The sequence below is a fragment of the Salvelinus alpinus genome, chromosome 5, assembly GCF_045679555.1.
Source record: "Salvelinus alpinus chromosome 5, SLU_Salpinus.1, whole genome shotgun sequence".
NCBI classification, from domain to species: Eukaryota; Metazoa; Chordata; class Actinopteri; order Salmoniformes; family Salmonidae; genus Salvelinus; species Salvelinus alpinus.
This window is the reverse complement of record NC_092090.1, coordinates 93,998,711-94,016,641: the sequence shown is the minus strand read 5'-3', so window position 1 is coordinate 94,016,641 and position 17,931 is coordinate 93,998,711. Positions and strand designations below refer to the sequence as shown.

Sequence of the window (17,931 nt, the reverse complement as noted above, 5' to 3'; positions counted from 1 at the left end):
GGAGGAAATGGGGGAGCGACAGAGGAGGAAGAGGGAAGGGGGAGTGACAGGAGGAGGAGGAGGAGGGAAGGGGGAGTGACAGGAGGGGGAGGAGGAGGGAAGGGGGGAGGAGGGAAGGGGGAGCAATGGAGGAGGTTGAAGGGAGGGAAGGGGGGAATTTACCAGTGCACAGCACTCTCTCCTCTCTGTTCTGAACTGAGACGAGCTCCCTGCAGCTCTGTCAAATCCCATTTATTCAGCCACTTCACCTCTCTCTGCACCTCTCTCTGCACTTCTCTCTGCACCCAAATCAGAGCATGCGTCCCAAATGGCACCCTATTCCCTGTATAGTGCACTTCTTTTGATCAGGGCAGTATTGTAGTTCACTATAAACACAGGGCAATATAAAGGGAATAGGGTGCCATTTGGGACATATCCTGAGCTTTGTTTATGTGGCCCTTTGAAAGCCTGTCTCTGTCTGTCTGTCTGTCTGTCTGTCTGTCTGTCTGTCTGTCTTTCTCTCTGTCTCTCTCTGTCTGTCTGTCTGTGTCTCTCTCTCTGTCTGTCTGTCTGTCTGTCTGTCTGTCTGTCTGTCTGTCTGTCTGTCTGTCTGTCTGTCTGTCTGTCTGTCTGTCTGTCTGTCTGTGTCTCTCTGTCTGTCTGTCTGTCTGTCTGTCTGTCTGTCTGTCTGTGTGTGTCTGTCTGTCTCTCTCTTTCTCTCTGGCCTCAGGGATATTTGACATGGTATTAGGTTTGATAAGAGGACAGGTTTAGTCAACCTCACTACCTCTAGCTCCATTCTTCTCCGTGGACGACGGTGGCAGTAAAGTTGAAATGGCTGACGTTTTTGTTTGAATTGGATCTATGTTTTGGAGTGGAAGGAGCTGGAGCCTCAGGATTCACGTGAGAAAGTAAACCGTGTTTTATCATCACATTCAAGCTTCCATCATCCTTCCATCGTCCTTCCATCGTCCTTCCATCATCCCATCTCTGTGACTTAGACCAGTGTTTATGTGAGTGAGTGCTCCTATAAGGCACACCTCCGGTGCACTCTTTTAAACAGACGTGTGTTAAATGGCAGGTTGAAGGAGCAATCAGCAGTTGAAACAATAACAAAAAGTTTTCCCCGTCACTGTTTCAGTAAAAAGCTGAGGGAATGAGACTGGAGAAATGTAACCACTCTCAAATTCATAGACAGAGCTATGGATTCAAGGACTGACCATCAATGACATCATCAACAGTATAGTTTCATCAATGTTTGTTTACATTTACTCTGTATTCAAACATTGGAGTAAAACAATGAAGCTTTTATTTTGAGTTCTGATCAGTGGAGGCTGTTGAAGGGAGGACGGCTCATAATAATGTCTGGAACGGAGTAAATGGAATGGCATCAAACATATGGAAACCATGGAAACCACCTGTTTGATGTTGTTGATACCTTTCCACCTATTCCGCTCCAGCCATTACCACGTGCCCGTCCTCCCCATTTAAGGTACCACCAACCTCCTGTGGTACTGAAGTAGAACCAGCTTATATTTTGTGTTCTGATGAGGTACGACAGTTGAACTAAGCTCACGGGCCATTATAAGTTAGAATCTCCAAGAATCAATGGGTATACTGTATATCAATGGGTACATAAGATTCATTTTTAAGCCCAAAAATCTATGTTGCAACTGCAGATTTCCCATTTAAACCAAGAACACGCCACATACACACTTCCCCTGCTGTTTGACGTCAAAACCGATGGCTGACCTTTCCCCTAATTACAATATAATTGAATTGAATTGGCCTCATTGGTCTGAAGTACAACGTCAATGATACATGTGTCTACCAGGCTGCAAGGAGTAGTGTGACACAGAGTTACCAGGAAAGAGATATCTTTCCAAATTCCTCAACTTCAGTTCACCTCAATTTGTCCTTGTGCATGAAGATCTACAATTTCAAGATGTCCCTTGTTTTAGGGGAATAGAGAATACTATGGATTTAATCATTTACGGAGTTCATTTGAAATGTTCTTACTCCTGTTACAGGTTTGACTGAGAAACATCAAAGGGATAGTTGACCCAAATGCCAAAATGACATTGTTTATAAAGCATGAATTGCTGTTTTACCTTGTTCATAGACTGCTTTACAGGCTAAGGAAACCAGTGTGTCATTTTGTTATTTTGGGAGAACTAGCCGTTTAACAAAACATGTTATTTGTTTTGGGGGGTAAAATGGATTATCATGAGGTGTCAAAGCTCTTTGATGAGAGGAGCGGTGGCAAAGACGGAAGAGCCAAGAGTGCCAATCATCAGCCTTTGATTAACAGCCCCGAAAATATACATCCTGTCCTGTAAACCCCTCCTCTTCTTCAGTATCCTGTAAACCCCTCCTCTTCTTCAGTATCCTGTAAACCCCTCCTCTTCTTCAGTATCCTGTAAATCCCTCCTCTTCTTCAGTATCCTGTCCTGTAAACCCCTCCTCTTCTTCAGTATCCTGTAAACCCCTCCTCTTCTTCAGTGTCCTGTCCTGTAAACCCCTCCTCTTCTTCAGTATCCTGTCCTGTAAACCCCTCCTCTTCTTCAGTATCCTGTCCTGTAAACCCCTCCTCTTCTTCAGTATCCTGTCCTGTAAACCCCTCCTCTTCTTCAGTATCCTGTAAACCCCTCCTCTTCTTCACTATCCTGTAAACCCCTCCTCTTCTTCAGTATCATGTCCTGTAAACCCATCCTCTTCTTGAGTATCCTGTAAACCCCTCCTCTTCTTCACTATCCTATAAACCCCTCTTCAGTATCCTGTAAACCCCTCCTCTTCTTCAGTATCCTGTAAACCCCTCCTCTTCTTCAGTATCCTGTCCTGTAAACCCCTCCTCTTCGTCAGTATCCTGTCCTGTAAACTCCACTAAAAGTCCTAGCTTTACTACACAAATAGATGGTTTCCCAGACACAGATTAAGTATTTTCCTGAACTAAAAAGTATCTTTGATTCTCCACTGAAAGCCCTTTTTAGTCCAGGACTACTGTTAGAACAGTCTCGATGTTGAAATTATCTAACATGTCTGGTGTAATATGGCTGGTTTTTAGGCTTAATCTGTATCCAGGAAACCGCCCCAAGAAGACAACTGGCAAAAGTAATGAATGTCCCCAAAAGTCACACATGTCTTTTATACGCTGAGTAGATAAAACATTAGGAACACCTGCTCTTTCCATGACATACCAGACTACTGACCAGGTGAATCCAGGTGAAAGCTATGATCCCTTATTGATGTCACTTGTTAAATCCACTTCAATCAGTGTAGATGAAGGAGAGGAGACTTGTTTAAGAAGTAGTTTTAAGGCTTAAGGCAATTGAGACATGGATAGTGTACGTGTGCCATTCAGAGGGTGAAGGGATAAGACAAAAGATTTAAGTGCCTTTGAACGGGGTATGGTAGTAAGTGCCAGGCAGGCGCACCGGTTTGTGTCAAGAACTGCAAGGCTGCTGGGTTTTTCCACGCTTAACAGTTTCCCGTGTGTATCAAGAATGGTCCACCACCCAAAGGACATCCAGCCAACTTGACACAACTGTGGGAAGCATTGGAGTCAACATGGACCAGCATCCCTGTGGAACGCTTTCGACACCTTGTAGAGTCCATGGCTAGAAGAGGCAATTCTGTGGGCAGATTGGGGATGCAACACAATATTAGGAAGGTGTTCCTAACGTTTTTTACACTCAGTGTATACGTCGAATACATGTTAAGGGACTAGGCTTTCTGTAAAGCTATTGTCTATACATAATAAGGATAATGTCCCAGGACGTCCACCGGACGTGCTACCTGTCCCAGGACGTCCACCGGACGTGCTACCTGTCCCAGGACGTCCACCGGACGTGCTACCTGTCCCAGGACGTCCACCGGACGTGCTACCTGTCCCAGGACGTCCACCGGACGTGCTACCTGTCCCAGGACGTCCACCGGACGTGCTACCTGTCCCAGGACGTCCACCTGACGTGCTACCTGTCCCAGACCTGCTGTTTTCAACTCTTATTGATCGGCTATGAAAAGCCAACTGACATTTATTCCTGATTATTATTTGACCATGCTGGTCATTTATGAACATTTTGAACATCTTGGCCATGTTCTGTTATAATCTCCACCCGGCACAGCCAGAAGAGGACTGGCTACCCCTCATAGCCTGGTTCCTCTCTAGGTTTCTTCCTAGGTTTTGGCCTTTCTAGGGAGTTTTTCCTAGCCACCGTGCTTCTACACCTGCATTGCTTGCTGTTTGAGGTTTTAGGATGGTTTTCTGTACAGCACTTCGAGATATTAGCTGATGTACGAAGGGCTATATAAAATAAACTTGATTTGAATTTGATTTGATTCTTTTGGCTACCTGGTTCCATGGTCTTCCACTCTGTCTTGGAAAGCTCTTCCGCTGTTGACAGATTGGACGATTTGATCGGTGTGAAGTCAATCTTTGGAGTGGGTATCGTGTGACTGCTAGTGTTTATTGTAACAAGGAAGGACACTTACTTTTTTTTTTGTTGGACGATCTCCACGATGCAGCTGTGAAGCATCTGGTCTGAATGAGTGTGCCAGAATGAATGAAAACCCCCTAACGTATGAATGAAAGTTCGCTGCGTCCCAAATGGCATCCTTATTCCCTATAGTGTGCACTACTTTTGAACCGGGTCCATAGGGCTCTTGTTAAAAGTAGGGTGCATGGGACAGGATACTATTTAGAACACTTACGTCTTTGGACTTTCTTCTCCTGATGTGTCAAACAGGTGCTCTTTTGAAACGGGATGTGTGTGTAGGACATGCTGGAGACTATAGTACAACAATGGCTACTTGGATGTAACTATTTTGGAATATGATTTCCAAGACTTTGCCATGTTATCTTTTTTTTGTGAACACCTGTTTATTATTGACTTGTACAACAACGTTATATTCAATGAGAAACAAAAACAAATGTTGAATCCAGCCCATCCCAACCCCAGCTCATCCCAACCCCAGCCCATCCCAACCCATCCCAACCCCAACCCATCCCAACCCGAGCCCATCCCATCCCAACCCCATCCCAACCCCAGCCCATCCCAACCCCAGCCCATACCAACCCCATCCCAACCCCAGCCCATCCCAACCCATCCCAACCCCAGCCCATCCCAACCCATCCCAACCCCAACCCCAACCCCAACCCATCCCAACCCCAACCCATCCCAACCCCAACCCATCCCAACCCCAACCCCAACCCATCCCAACCCATCCCAACCCATCCCAACCCCAACCCCAACCCATCCCAACCCCAACCCATCCCAACCCAACCCATCCCAACCCCAACCCATCCCAACCCCAACCCATCCCAACCCATCCCAACCCCAGCCCATCCCAACCCCAAACCATCCCAACCCCAACCCATCCCAACCCATCCCAACCCCAACCCATCCCAACCCCAGCCCATCCCAACCCCAGCCCATCCCAACCCCAGCCCATCCCAACCCCAACCCATCCCAACCCATCCCATCCCAACCCATCCCAACCCCAGCCCAGCCCATCCCAACCCCAAACCATCCCAACCCCAACCCATCCCACCCCAACCCCATCCCAACCCCATCCCAACCCCAGCCCATCCCAACCCCAACCCATCCCATCCCAACCCCATCCCAACCCCATCCCAACCCCAGCCCATCCCAACCCATCCCATCCCAACCCCATCCCAACCCCAGCCCCAAACCAACCCCAGCTCATCCCAACCCCAACCCATCCCATCCCAACCCCATCCCAACCCCAGCTCATCCCAACCCCAGCCCATCCCAACCCCAACCCCAACCCCAACCCATCCCAACCCCAGCTCATCCCAACCCCAAACCAACCCCAGCCCATCCCAACCCCAACCCATCCCCAGCCCATCCCAACCCCAACCCATCCCAACCCCATCCTAACCCCAGCTCATCCCAACCCCAGCCCAACCCCAGCCCATCCCAGCTCATCCCAACCCCAACCCATCCCAACCCCATCCCATCCCAACCCCAGCTCATCCAACCCCGTCCAACCCAACCCAACCCCAGCCCATCCCAACCCCATCCCATCCCAACCCCAGCTCATCCAACCCCATCCCAACCCATCCCAACCCCAACCCATCCCAACCCCATCCCAACCCCAACCCATCCCAACCCCATCCCAACCCCAGCTCATCCCAACCCATCCCAATCCCAGCCCAACCCCAGCTCATCCAACCCCATCCCAACCCATCCCAACCCCATCCAACCCAACCCAACCCCATCCCATCCCAACCCCAGCTCATCCAACCCCATCCCAACCCATCCCAACCCCATCCCATCCCAACCCCAGCTCATCCAACCCCATCCCAACCCATCCCAACCCCAGCCCATCCCAACCCCAGCCCATCCCAACCCCATCCCAACCCCAGCCCATCCCATCCCAACCCCAGCCCAACCCATCCCAACCCCATCCCAACCCCAGCCCATCCCAGCCCATCCCAACCCATCCCAACCCCAGCTCATCCAACCCCATCCCATCCCAACCCCAGCTCATCCAACCCCAACCCCAAAATGACTTGTTTTTGTGACAAAACTAATGAAGGTGTGATTGTTGCTTGTGAATCCTAAGTCTAACCCTCTGTCTCTCTGTGTCCTGTCCTTATAGCTAACGTTCTGGACAGTATGTTGCTGAGGACTTTGGGGAAGGTGGCGGTGGACAGTGGAAAGGACGCCAGTGGGAACACAGCCCCAGCCCTGCCCCAGCGACAGCTCTGGTGTTACTGCTATCACCACTGTCCTGAGGACTCCACCAACAACACCTGCAGGTGTGGGCCCAACACACACACACACACACACACACACACACAAACACAAACACACAAACACACAAACGGATGTATGCGCACACATGCACTCATGAATGTACTCTCTCTCTCACACACACACAGACACACACACACATTTATTGTAATATCCTTGTGGGGACCAAACAATTGATTCCCATTACAAAATCATATTTTCCCTAACTCCTAAACGTAAACCCTAAGCCTAACCCCTAAGCCTAAAATAGCCTTTTTCTTTGTGGGGACCGGTGAAATGTCCCCACTTGTCCGAATTCCTTGTTTTACTATCCTTGTGAGGACTTCTGGTACCCATAAGGATAGTAAAACCAAACACACACACAAATGCAAAACCATACTCACACACACACACTATATCCTATGCATATATTTGATGCTCGTCTTGCACATGTAGATCCAACACTCTGGCCCATCCACATTCACAGTGCTGATCTCAGATCAGGTTCTCTCTGTCCATATAATCTTATTAATTATGATCTAAAAGGGAAAACTGATCCCAGACCAGCATTTCTAAACAATTTGTGAGTATGGGCCACTTTCATACTCTCCTTAGGCTGTATTGATAACCATGGAAGAGAAAATGTTTCAGTACTTCACCTTAGTGCAGTACACTTACAGTATGATGTAACAGTTTCATGTGTATTGTTCTGCCTAATGCAGTTTGTTTGGAGTGAAAACGCTCGCTGACACGTTCCCTGTCGATGTGTTTTCCCTTAGCAACTCAACCCTCAAATATTCCCTGACGTTCGCATATTATTGCCTGATGTGCTGTGCTAATTAGTTTAACGCACAAGCGGTCACACATAATAACATCAGTGGCTAATTACTCTGTCTCTTGCCAACTTTGAATATAACATGAATTCTTCATTAACGTCATGAAACAGAAGTCGTCTGGGCTAATATTTAACTCCAATAACAACCCTGAACGTGACCTGTTAGTAAAGCTGCACACACACAAACACTCACTCACACTATTCCTGTGAGGACTTTGTGGGGACCAAAAATGTATTCCCATTCAAAATCCCTTTTCCCCCTAAACCTAAACCCCGGAGACTTTTTACAAGTGAGGACCGGCAAAATGTCATCACTTCTCAGAATTTTTGTTGGCTCACTATTCTTGTGAGGCCTTCTGATAATCACAAGTATAGTAAACCGTGTATACACACACACACACACACACACACACACACACACACACACACACACACACACACACACACACACACACACACACACACACACACACACACAATGGTACTCACAACATTTGACTAATTAGCCCCGATCACTAATTAATTAGATGAAGCTGTTGATAATACACATTATTAATAAGTACATGAAGTCATTGTGCTGGACATAATAGAAATGACTGATGATCATTTTTATGCTTATTGATTTGTGCTATTAATTCAGTAATGATCCGAGTAATGGTGATAATGTATAAAGTAATGATGTATGTGAAGCACCTTGTACTGCTTTTTTTTGGTACGAAATAAAGTTTGATTTGATTGTGATGATCTAGATGGTAATGTAATGCGTTGTGTTCTAGGATGGATAATGATCTGAGTAATGGTGATAGTGCAGGTAGATTGTGATGATCTAGATCAGGGGTGTCAAACTCATTTCGCATCGTGGGCCACATACGGCCTAGGGAGATGTCAAGTGGGCCGGACCATTAAAATTATACCATACTCTGCTATAAATAACCAAAATATCATGTCTTTCCTTTGTTTTGGTGTAAAGAAGCACAAGAACATTAGGAAAATATAGCTGGCTTTTACCGCTGCTTCACTGACTTCTCGGCTCTGGATGAAAGTTGACTGCTGTTTCCTCAGACCCGCCAGCAATTCGTTAATCTTATCTCTTCTCAGTTGTCCTTGCAAGCCGTCATATTTTTCGCTGTGATGAGTCTCGTAGTGGCGTCGAATATTATATTCCTTCAATACCGAAACTTGTTGCAAACACACCAAGCACGAAGGTTTTCCGTGCATCTCTGTAAATAAATAGGACGTGGTCCATTTTTCTTTGAAAATTCTACACTCCTTATCTACTTTTCTCCGTTTGGATAACGACATTTTGGCTAATGAGGGTGTAGCGGAGAGGTAGAGACCAAGGTATTAACAACGTCGTAACAAGCAGCAGATGGCGCATTGATACCGTCTGCTGTTTTCAGTCTGTCTCAGTGATGCGGCTTGTCTTCTACTCTGATGGAAAGAGTGCGCCCCTTAGCGGATAATCCATGAATTGCAGCGAATTAAAAATATTAATTCCATGTCTTTTATGCATTTTTTCCACTTTCAAATTATCCTGCGGGCCTGATCGAACCTCCTTGGGGGCCGGTTCCGGCCCGCGGGCCGTATGTTTGACACCCCTGATCTAGATGGTAATGTAATGCGTTGTGATTTAGGACGGATGGGTACTGCTTCACCATGGTGGATGAAGAGGAGGGAGGGGTCCCTGTCCTCACATCAGGATGTCTGGGTCTAGTGGGATCAGAGTTCCAGTGCAGGGTAAGTCTGAGGACCACCACCACACTGAAACCACCTCAGTCCACCACACTGAAACCACCCCACTCCACCACACACTGAAACCACCCCACTCCACCATACTGAAACCACTCCACCACACTGAAACCACCCCACTCCACCACACTGAAACCACCCCACTGAAACCACCTCACTCCACCACACTGAAACCACCCCACTCCACCACACTGAAACCACTCCACCACACTGAAACCACCCCACTGAAACCACCCCACTCCACCACACTGAAACCACCCCACTCCACCACACTAAAACCACCCCACTCCACCACACTAAAACCACCCCACTGAAACCACCCCACTCCACCACACTGAAACCACCCCACTCCACCACACTAAAACCACCCCACTGAAACCACCCCACTCCACCACACTGAAACCACCCCACTCCACCACACTGAAACCACCCCACTCCACCACACTAAAACCACCCCACTCCACCACACTAAAACCACCCCACTCCACCCCACTAAAACCACCCCACTCCACCACACTAAAACCACCCCACTCCACCACACTAAAACCACCCCACTCCACCACACTAAAACCACCCCACTCCACCACACTAAAACCACCTCAGTCCACCACACTGAAACCACTCCACCACACTGAAACCACCCCACTCCACCCCACTAAAACCACCCCACTCCACCACACTAAAACCACCCCACTCCACCACACTAAAACCACCTCAGTCCACCACACTGAAACCACTCCACCACACTGAAACCACTCCACCACACTGAAACCACCCCACTCCACCCCACTAAAACCACCCCACTCCACCACACTAAAACCACCCCACTCCACCACACTAAAACCACCCCACTCCACCACACTAAAACCACCCCACTCCACCACACTAAAACCACCCCACTGAAACCACCCCACTCCACCCCACTGAAACCACCCCACTCCACCCCACTGAAACCACCCCACTAAAACCACCCCACTCCACCACACTGAAACCACTCTACCACACTGAAACCACTCCACCACACTGAAACCACTCCACCACACTGAAACCACCCCACTCCACCCCACTAAAACCACCCCACTCCACCACACTAAAACCACCCCACTCCACCACACTAAAACCACCCCACTCCACCACACTAAAACCACCCCACTGAAACCACCCCACTCCACCCCACTGAAACCACCCCACTAAAACCACCCCACTCCACCACACTAAAACCACCCCACTCCACCACACTGAAACCACTCCACCACACTGAAACCACTCCACCACACTAAAACCACCCCACTCCACCACACTAAAACCACCCCACTCTACTACACTAAAACCACCCCACTCTACCACTATGAAACCACCCCACTCTACTACACTAAAACCACCCCACTGTACTACACTAAAACCACCCCACTCTACCACTATGAAACCACCCCACTGTACTACACTAAAACCACCCCACTCCACCACACTGAAACCACCTCAGTCCACCATACTGAAACCACCTCACTCCACCACACTGAAACCACCCCACTCTACCACACTGAAACCACCCCACTCCACCACACTAAAATCACCCCACTCCACCACACTGAAACCACCTCAGTCCACCACACTGAAACCACCCCACTCCACCACACTGAAACCACTCCACCACACTGAAACCACCCCACTCTACCACACTGAAACCACCCCACTCCACCATACTAAAACCACCACACTCCACCACACTGAAACCACCTCAGTCCACCACACTGAAACCACCCCACTAAAACCACCCCACTCTACCACACTGAAACCACTCCACCACACTGAAACCACCCCACTAAAACCACCCCACTCTACCACACTGAAACCACTCCACCACACTGAAACCACCCCACTCCACCATACTAAAACCACCCCACTCTACCACACTGAAACCACTCCACCACACTGAAACCACCCCACTCCACCACACTGAAACGACCCCACTCCACCACACTGAAACCACCCCACTCCACCACACTGAAACCACTCCACTCCACCACACTGAAACCACTCCACCCCACCACACTGAAACCACCCCACTCCACCACACTGAAACCACCTCACTCCACCACACTGAAACCACCTCACTCCACCACACTGAAACCACCCCACTCCACCACAGTGAAACCACCTCACTCCACCACACTGAAACCACCCCACTCTACCACTATGAAACCACCCCACTCTACCACTATGAAACCACCCCACTCTACCACACTGAAACCACCCCACTCTACCACACTGAAACCACCCCACTCCACCACACTGAAACCACCTCACTCCACCCCACTGAAACCACCCCACTCCACCACACTGAAACCACCCCACTCCACCACACTGAAACCACCCCACTCCACCACACTGAAACCACCCCACTCCACCACACTGAAACCACCCCACTCCACCACCCTGAAACCACCACACTGAAACCACCACACTGAAACCACCACACTGAAACCACCCCACTCTACCACACTGAAACCACCCCACTCCACCACACTGAAACCACCCCACTCTACCACACTGAACCCACTCCACTCCACCACACTGAAACCACCCCGCTCTACCCCACTAAAACCACCCCACTCTACCACACTGAAACCACCCCACTCTACCCCACTAAAACCACCCCACTCCACCACACTGAAACCACCCCACTCCACCACACTGAAACCACCCCACTCCACCACACTGAAACCACCTCAGTCCACCACACTGAAACCACCCCACTCCACCACAGTGAAACCACCTCACTCTACCACAGTGAAACCACCTCACTCTACCACACTGAAACCACCCCACTCTACCACAGTGAAACCACCCCACTCCACCACACTGAAACCACCCCACTCTACCACAGTGAAACCACCCCACTCCACCACACTGAAACCACCCCACTCCACCACAGTGAAACCACCCCACTCCACCACAGTGAAACCACCCCACTCCACCACACTGAAACCACCCCACTCCACCACACTGAAACCACCCCACTCTACCACAGTGAAACCACCCCACTCCACCACAGTGAAACCACCCCACTCCACCACACTGAAACCACCCCACTCTACCACAGTGAAACCACCCCACTCCACCACACTGAAACCACCCCACTCTACCACACTGAAACCACCTCACTCTACCACAGTGAAACCACCCCACTCCACCACACTGAAACCACCCCACTCCACCACAGTGAAACCACCCCACTCTACCACACTGAAACCACCCCACTCTACCACAGTGAAACCACCCCACTCCACCACAGTGAAACCACCCCACTCCACCACACTGAAACCACCCCACTCTACCACAGTGAAACCACCCCACTCTACCACACTGAAACCACCCCACTCTACCACACTGGAACCACCCCACTCCACCACAGTGAAACCACCCCACTCTACCACAGTGAAACCACCCCACTCTACCACAGTGAAACCACCCCACTCCACCACAGTGAAACCACCCCACTCTACCACACTGAAACCACCCCACTCTACCACAGTGAAACCACCCCACTCCACCACAGTGAAACCACCCCACTCTACCACAGTGAAACCACCCCACTCTACCACAGTGAAACCACCCCACTCTACCACTATGAAACCACCCCACTCTACCACAGTGAAACCACCCCACTCTACCACAGTGAAACCACCCCACTCTACCACACTGAAACCACCCCGCTCCACCACAGTGAAACCACCCCGCTCTACCACACTGAAACCACCCCACTCCACCACACTGAAACCACTCCACTCTACCACACTGAAACCACCCCACTCCACCACACTGAAACCACCTCACTCTACCACAGTGAAACCACTCCACTCTACCACACTGAAACCACCCCACTCTACCACACTGAAACCACCCCACTCTACCACACTGAAACCACCTCACTCTACCACACTGAAACCACCCCACTCTACCACACTGAAACCACCTCACTCTACCACACTGAAACCACCCCACTCCACCACACTGAAACCACTCCACTCTACCACACTGAAACCACCCCACTCTACCACACTGAAACCACCCCACTCCACCCCACTGAAACCACCCCACTCTACCACACTGAAACCACCCCGCTCCACCACAGTGAAACCACTCCACTCTACCACACTGAAACCACTCCACTCTACCACACTGAAACCACCTCACTCTACCACTATGAAACCACCCCACTCCACCACACTGAAACCACCCCACTCTACCCCACTGAAACCACCACAGTGAACACCCCACTCTACCACACTGAAACCACCCCATTCCACCACACTGAAACCACCACAGTGAAACCACTCCACTCCACCACAGTGAAACCACCCCACTCTACCACAGTGAAACCACCCCACTCTACCCCACTAAAACCACCCCACTCCACCACACTGAATCCACCCCACCCCACCACAGTGAAACCACCCCACTCTACCACACTGAAACCACCCCACTCTACCACAGTGAAACCACCCCACTCTACCACAGTGAAACCACCCCACTCTACCACAGTGAAACCACCCCACTCTACCACAGTGAAACCACCCCACTCTACCACTATGAAACCACCCCACTCTACCACAGTGAAACCACCCCACACCACCACACTGAAACCACCTCACTCCACCACAGTGAAACCACCCCACTCCACCACACTGAAACCACCTCAGTCCACCACACTGAAACCACCCCACTGAAACCACCCCACTCCACCACAGTGAAACCACTCCACTCTACCACAGTGAAACCACTCTGTGATTAAGTTTCCCCTAGGTACAGATCTAGGATCAGCTTCCCCTCCACCAATCCTAACCTTAACAAATAAGGGGGAAAATGCAAAACTGACCCAGCTCATCGCATAGGGGTAACTTCACCATACACCAGTAAATCCACACCTTTGGACACTGACAGCAGCACCAACCACCTGGACGGCACAGTAGAAAGCAGACAATGCCCTCCACACACAATCAGGGGACTTACTGTATGTATCAATCTTCTTAGAGTAGGAGTGCTGATTTTAGGGTCCGTTTAGCATATTACATCACAATGAATAATGATGGATGATTCTCAGAACCATTCTCAAAGTAGGTTGGCTGCTGATTACTCGTAGTAGATACTTTTGTATGTATTGTGTATGTGGGCTATTTCAGCCACATCCGTTGCTGACGGGTGTATAAAATCAAGCACACAGTCATGCAATCTCAATACACAAACATTGGCAGTAGAATGGCCTTACTGAAGAGCTCAGTGACTTTCAACGTGGCACTGTCATAGGATGCCACCTTTCCAACAAGTCTGTTCGTCAAATTTCTGCCCTGCTAGAGCTGCCCCGGTCAACTATAATTGCTGTTATTGTGAAGTGGAAACGTCTAGGAGCAACAATGGCTCAGCCGCAAAGTGGTAGGCCACACAAGCTCACAGAATGGGACCTCTGAGTGCTGAAGCGTCTGTCCTTGGTTGGAACACTCACCACCGAGTTCCAAACTGCCTCTGGAAGCAACGTCAGCACAATAACTGTTCGTCGGGAGTTTCATGAAATGGGTTTCCATGGCCGAGCAGCTGCACACAAGCCTAAGATCACTATGCGCAATGCCAAGCGTCGGCTGGAGTGGTGTAAAGCTCGCCGCCATGGGACTCGGGAGCAGTGGAAATGCATTCTCTGACGTGATGAATCACGCTTCACCATCTGGCAGTCTGATGGACGAATCTGGGTTTGGCGGATGCCAGGAGAACACTACCTGCCCGAATGCAAAGTGCCAACTGTAAAGTTTGGTGGAAGAGGAATAATGGTCTGGGGCTGTTTTACATAGGTTCGGGCTAGGCCCTTTAGTTCCAGTGAAGGGAACTCTTAACGCTACAGCATACAATAACATTCTAGATGATTCTGTGCTTCCAACTTTGTGGCAACAGTCTGGGGAAGGCCCTTTCCTGTTTCAGCATGACAATGCCCCATGCACAAAGCGAGGTCCATACAGAAATGGTTTGTCAAGATTGGTGTGGAAGAACTTGACTGGCCTGCACAGAGCCCTGACCTCAACTCCATTGAACACCTTTGAGATGAACTGGAATGTAGACTGCGAGCCAGGCCTTTCTCCCAACATCAGTGCCCGACCTCACTGATGCTTGTGGCTGAATGGAAGCAAGTCCCTGCAGCAATGTTCCAACATCTAGTGGAAAGCCTTCCCAGAAGAGTGGAGGCTGGTCTCGCAGCAAAGGGGAGACCAACTCCATATTAATGCCCATGATTTTGGAATGAGATGTTCGACAAGGTGTCCACATACTTTCGGTCATGTAGTGTAGTCAGCACACCACAAACACATCTTTAATTCATCAATGTGTTGTCTGTACGAGTTGACCTCCAGGCGACATGTGCCCATTTTGGGTCAAAACATTTTCATAAAAGAATGAAAGTTGATACACTTGTGGGAACGGTGTGGGAAATTGAACAGCAACAGTATCTGATGTATTCATATGATGTAATTGTGCTTCCAGGATACAGGCAACTCCCGACTGAGAAGATCCCTGGAGTGCTGTACTGACCAGGACTACTGCAACAAAGACCTGCACCCCACCCTGCCTCCACTCAAAACACCCAGTAATATGCTTTATACACACACACTCGTAATACACAGACAGAAGTGACCAGTGATAGTGAGTTGACAGCGAGTTGTCAGGGACAGCGAGTTGCCAGGGACAGCGAGTTGCCAGGGACAGCGACTTGCCAGGGACAGCGAGTTGCCAGGGACAGGGCCCAGCGAGTTACCAGTGACAGTGTCAGGGCCCAGCGAGGTGACAGTGACAGGGCCCAGCGAGTCAACAGTGTTCAGTGTCAGGGCCCAGCGAGTTACCAGTGACAGTGTCAGGGACCAGCGAGGTGACAGTGACAGGGCCCAGCGAGTTACCAGTGACAGTGTCAGGGCCCAGCGAGTTACCAGTGACAGTGTCAGGGCCCAGCGAGGTGACAGTGTCAGGGCCCAGCGAGGTGACAGTGTCAGGGCCCAGCGAGGTGACAGTGTCAGGGCCCAGCGAGGTGACAGTGTCAGGGCCCAGCGAGGTGACAGTGAGAGAAGCAGGTGAAATGGAGCCGGTAAAGTCAGCTGCATAGCTCCGCTCCTCTTTAGTGGTCGGCCCACAATCGGCCCAAGAGATCACTAGCCAGGGTTTCTGTAGAAGACCCAAAACTAGATATATTTCTTCAGTTCTTTTTTGTGTGTGTACAAGTGTGTGTGTCAGACTGAAAGGATGTGTTGGACTTCACACACAGGGCAGGTCCAGGGTGTGTGTGTGTGTGTGTGGCAGTAAGACTAGAGTCCCAGAGAAAGCAGAACTCCCAACGGACATGGCCAGCGGTGTCATCAATCTGAAACTCGAGCAGCGGGCTTCAGGAAGAGATCCTATCGATCAGGGCTAGGTTTCCCTCAGCTAGTTCACTCTGGTCCCTGGGGACACCACTGTGTGTGTGGAACTGAGAGAGAGTAATACATGTTGGATTAACAATAAAGAACCTTTGAAATAACATGACTTAATGATGACTGTTTTTGACTGTTGTCTATTTCCAAAGGGATGTGTGGCCCCTGTTTGTATTGAATATGTGATCTGTTACTTATATGAAGTGATCAGTTATTACTCTCTCCCCCGTTTCTTCTCTCCTTCTTTTGCACTCCCTCTCTCTCCCCCTCCCCCTCTCTCCCCACTCAAACCCTCCTCCCCCTCCTCCCTGCCCTCTCTCACCCCCTCCACCTCTCTCCCCACTCAAACCCTCCTCCCCCTCCTCCCCGCACTCTCTCACTCCCCTTCTCTCTCTCACCCCTCCCCCTCTCTCCCCACTCAAACCCTCCTCCCCGCCCTCTCTCACTCCCCTTCTCTCTCTCCAACTCTTCCCCTCCTCCCCCCCCTCCCCTCTCTCGCTCCCCTCTATCGCTCTCTCTCTCCCCCCTCTCGCTCTCCCCCACTCTCTCTCTCTTACCCCCCTCTCCCTCTCTCTCTCTCTCTGTGTAGATTATGCAGATGGGAACATTCACCACATGGCTCTGCTCATCTCCGTGACTGTGTGCAGCATCATCCTGGCTCTCATCATTATTTTCTGCTACTTCAGGTGAGACTCAGTTTGCCTCGAGAGAACGTTTTAGAACAGGGCTGCTCAACCCTGTTCCTGGAGAGCTACCTACCATCTTGTAGGTTATTGCTCTAACCCCATTTATAACTAACCTGATTCAGTTTATCAACCAGGTAATTATTAATATCAAGTATGCAAGATTAGGGTTGGAGTGAAAACCTACTGGAGGGTAGCTCTCCAGGAACAGGGTTGGAGTGAAAACCTACTGGAGGGTAGCTCTACAGGAACAGGGTTGGAGTGAAAACCTACTGGAGGGTAGCTCTCCAGGAACAGGGTTGGAGTGAAAACCTACTGGAGGGTAGCTCTACAGGAACAGGGTTGGAGTGAAAACCTACTGGAGGGTAGCTCTCCAGGAACAGGGTTGTAGTGAAAACCTACTGGAGGGTAGCTCTCCAGGAACAGGGTTGGAGTGAAAACCTACTGGAGGGTAGCTCTCCAGGAACAGGGTTGGAGTTAAAACC

The 17,931-nt window shown here is 50.0% G+C and overlaps 1 protein-coding gene across 1 annotated transcript in view; it reads left to right on the top strand.

Annotated features, from left to right (window-relative positions):
* The window catches only part of bmpr1ba (bone morphogenetic protein receptor, type IBa), a 150,708-nt gene that overhangs the window by 123,912 nt on the left and 8,865 nt on the right, over positions 1-17,931 (top strand). The window contains exons 3-6 of the mRNA XM_071404227.1: positions 6,604-6,763; positions 9,207-9,309; positions 15,847-15,949; positions 17,353-17,449. Coding sequence (XP_071260328.1) covers positions 6,604-6,763; positions 9,207-9,309; positions 15,847-15,949; positions 17,353-17,449 — 463 coding nt within the window. The remainder of the gene's footprint in view (positions 1-6,603; positions 6,764-9,206; positions 9,310-15,846; positions 15,950-17,352; positions 17,450-17,931) is intronic.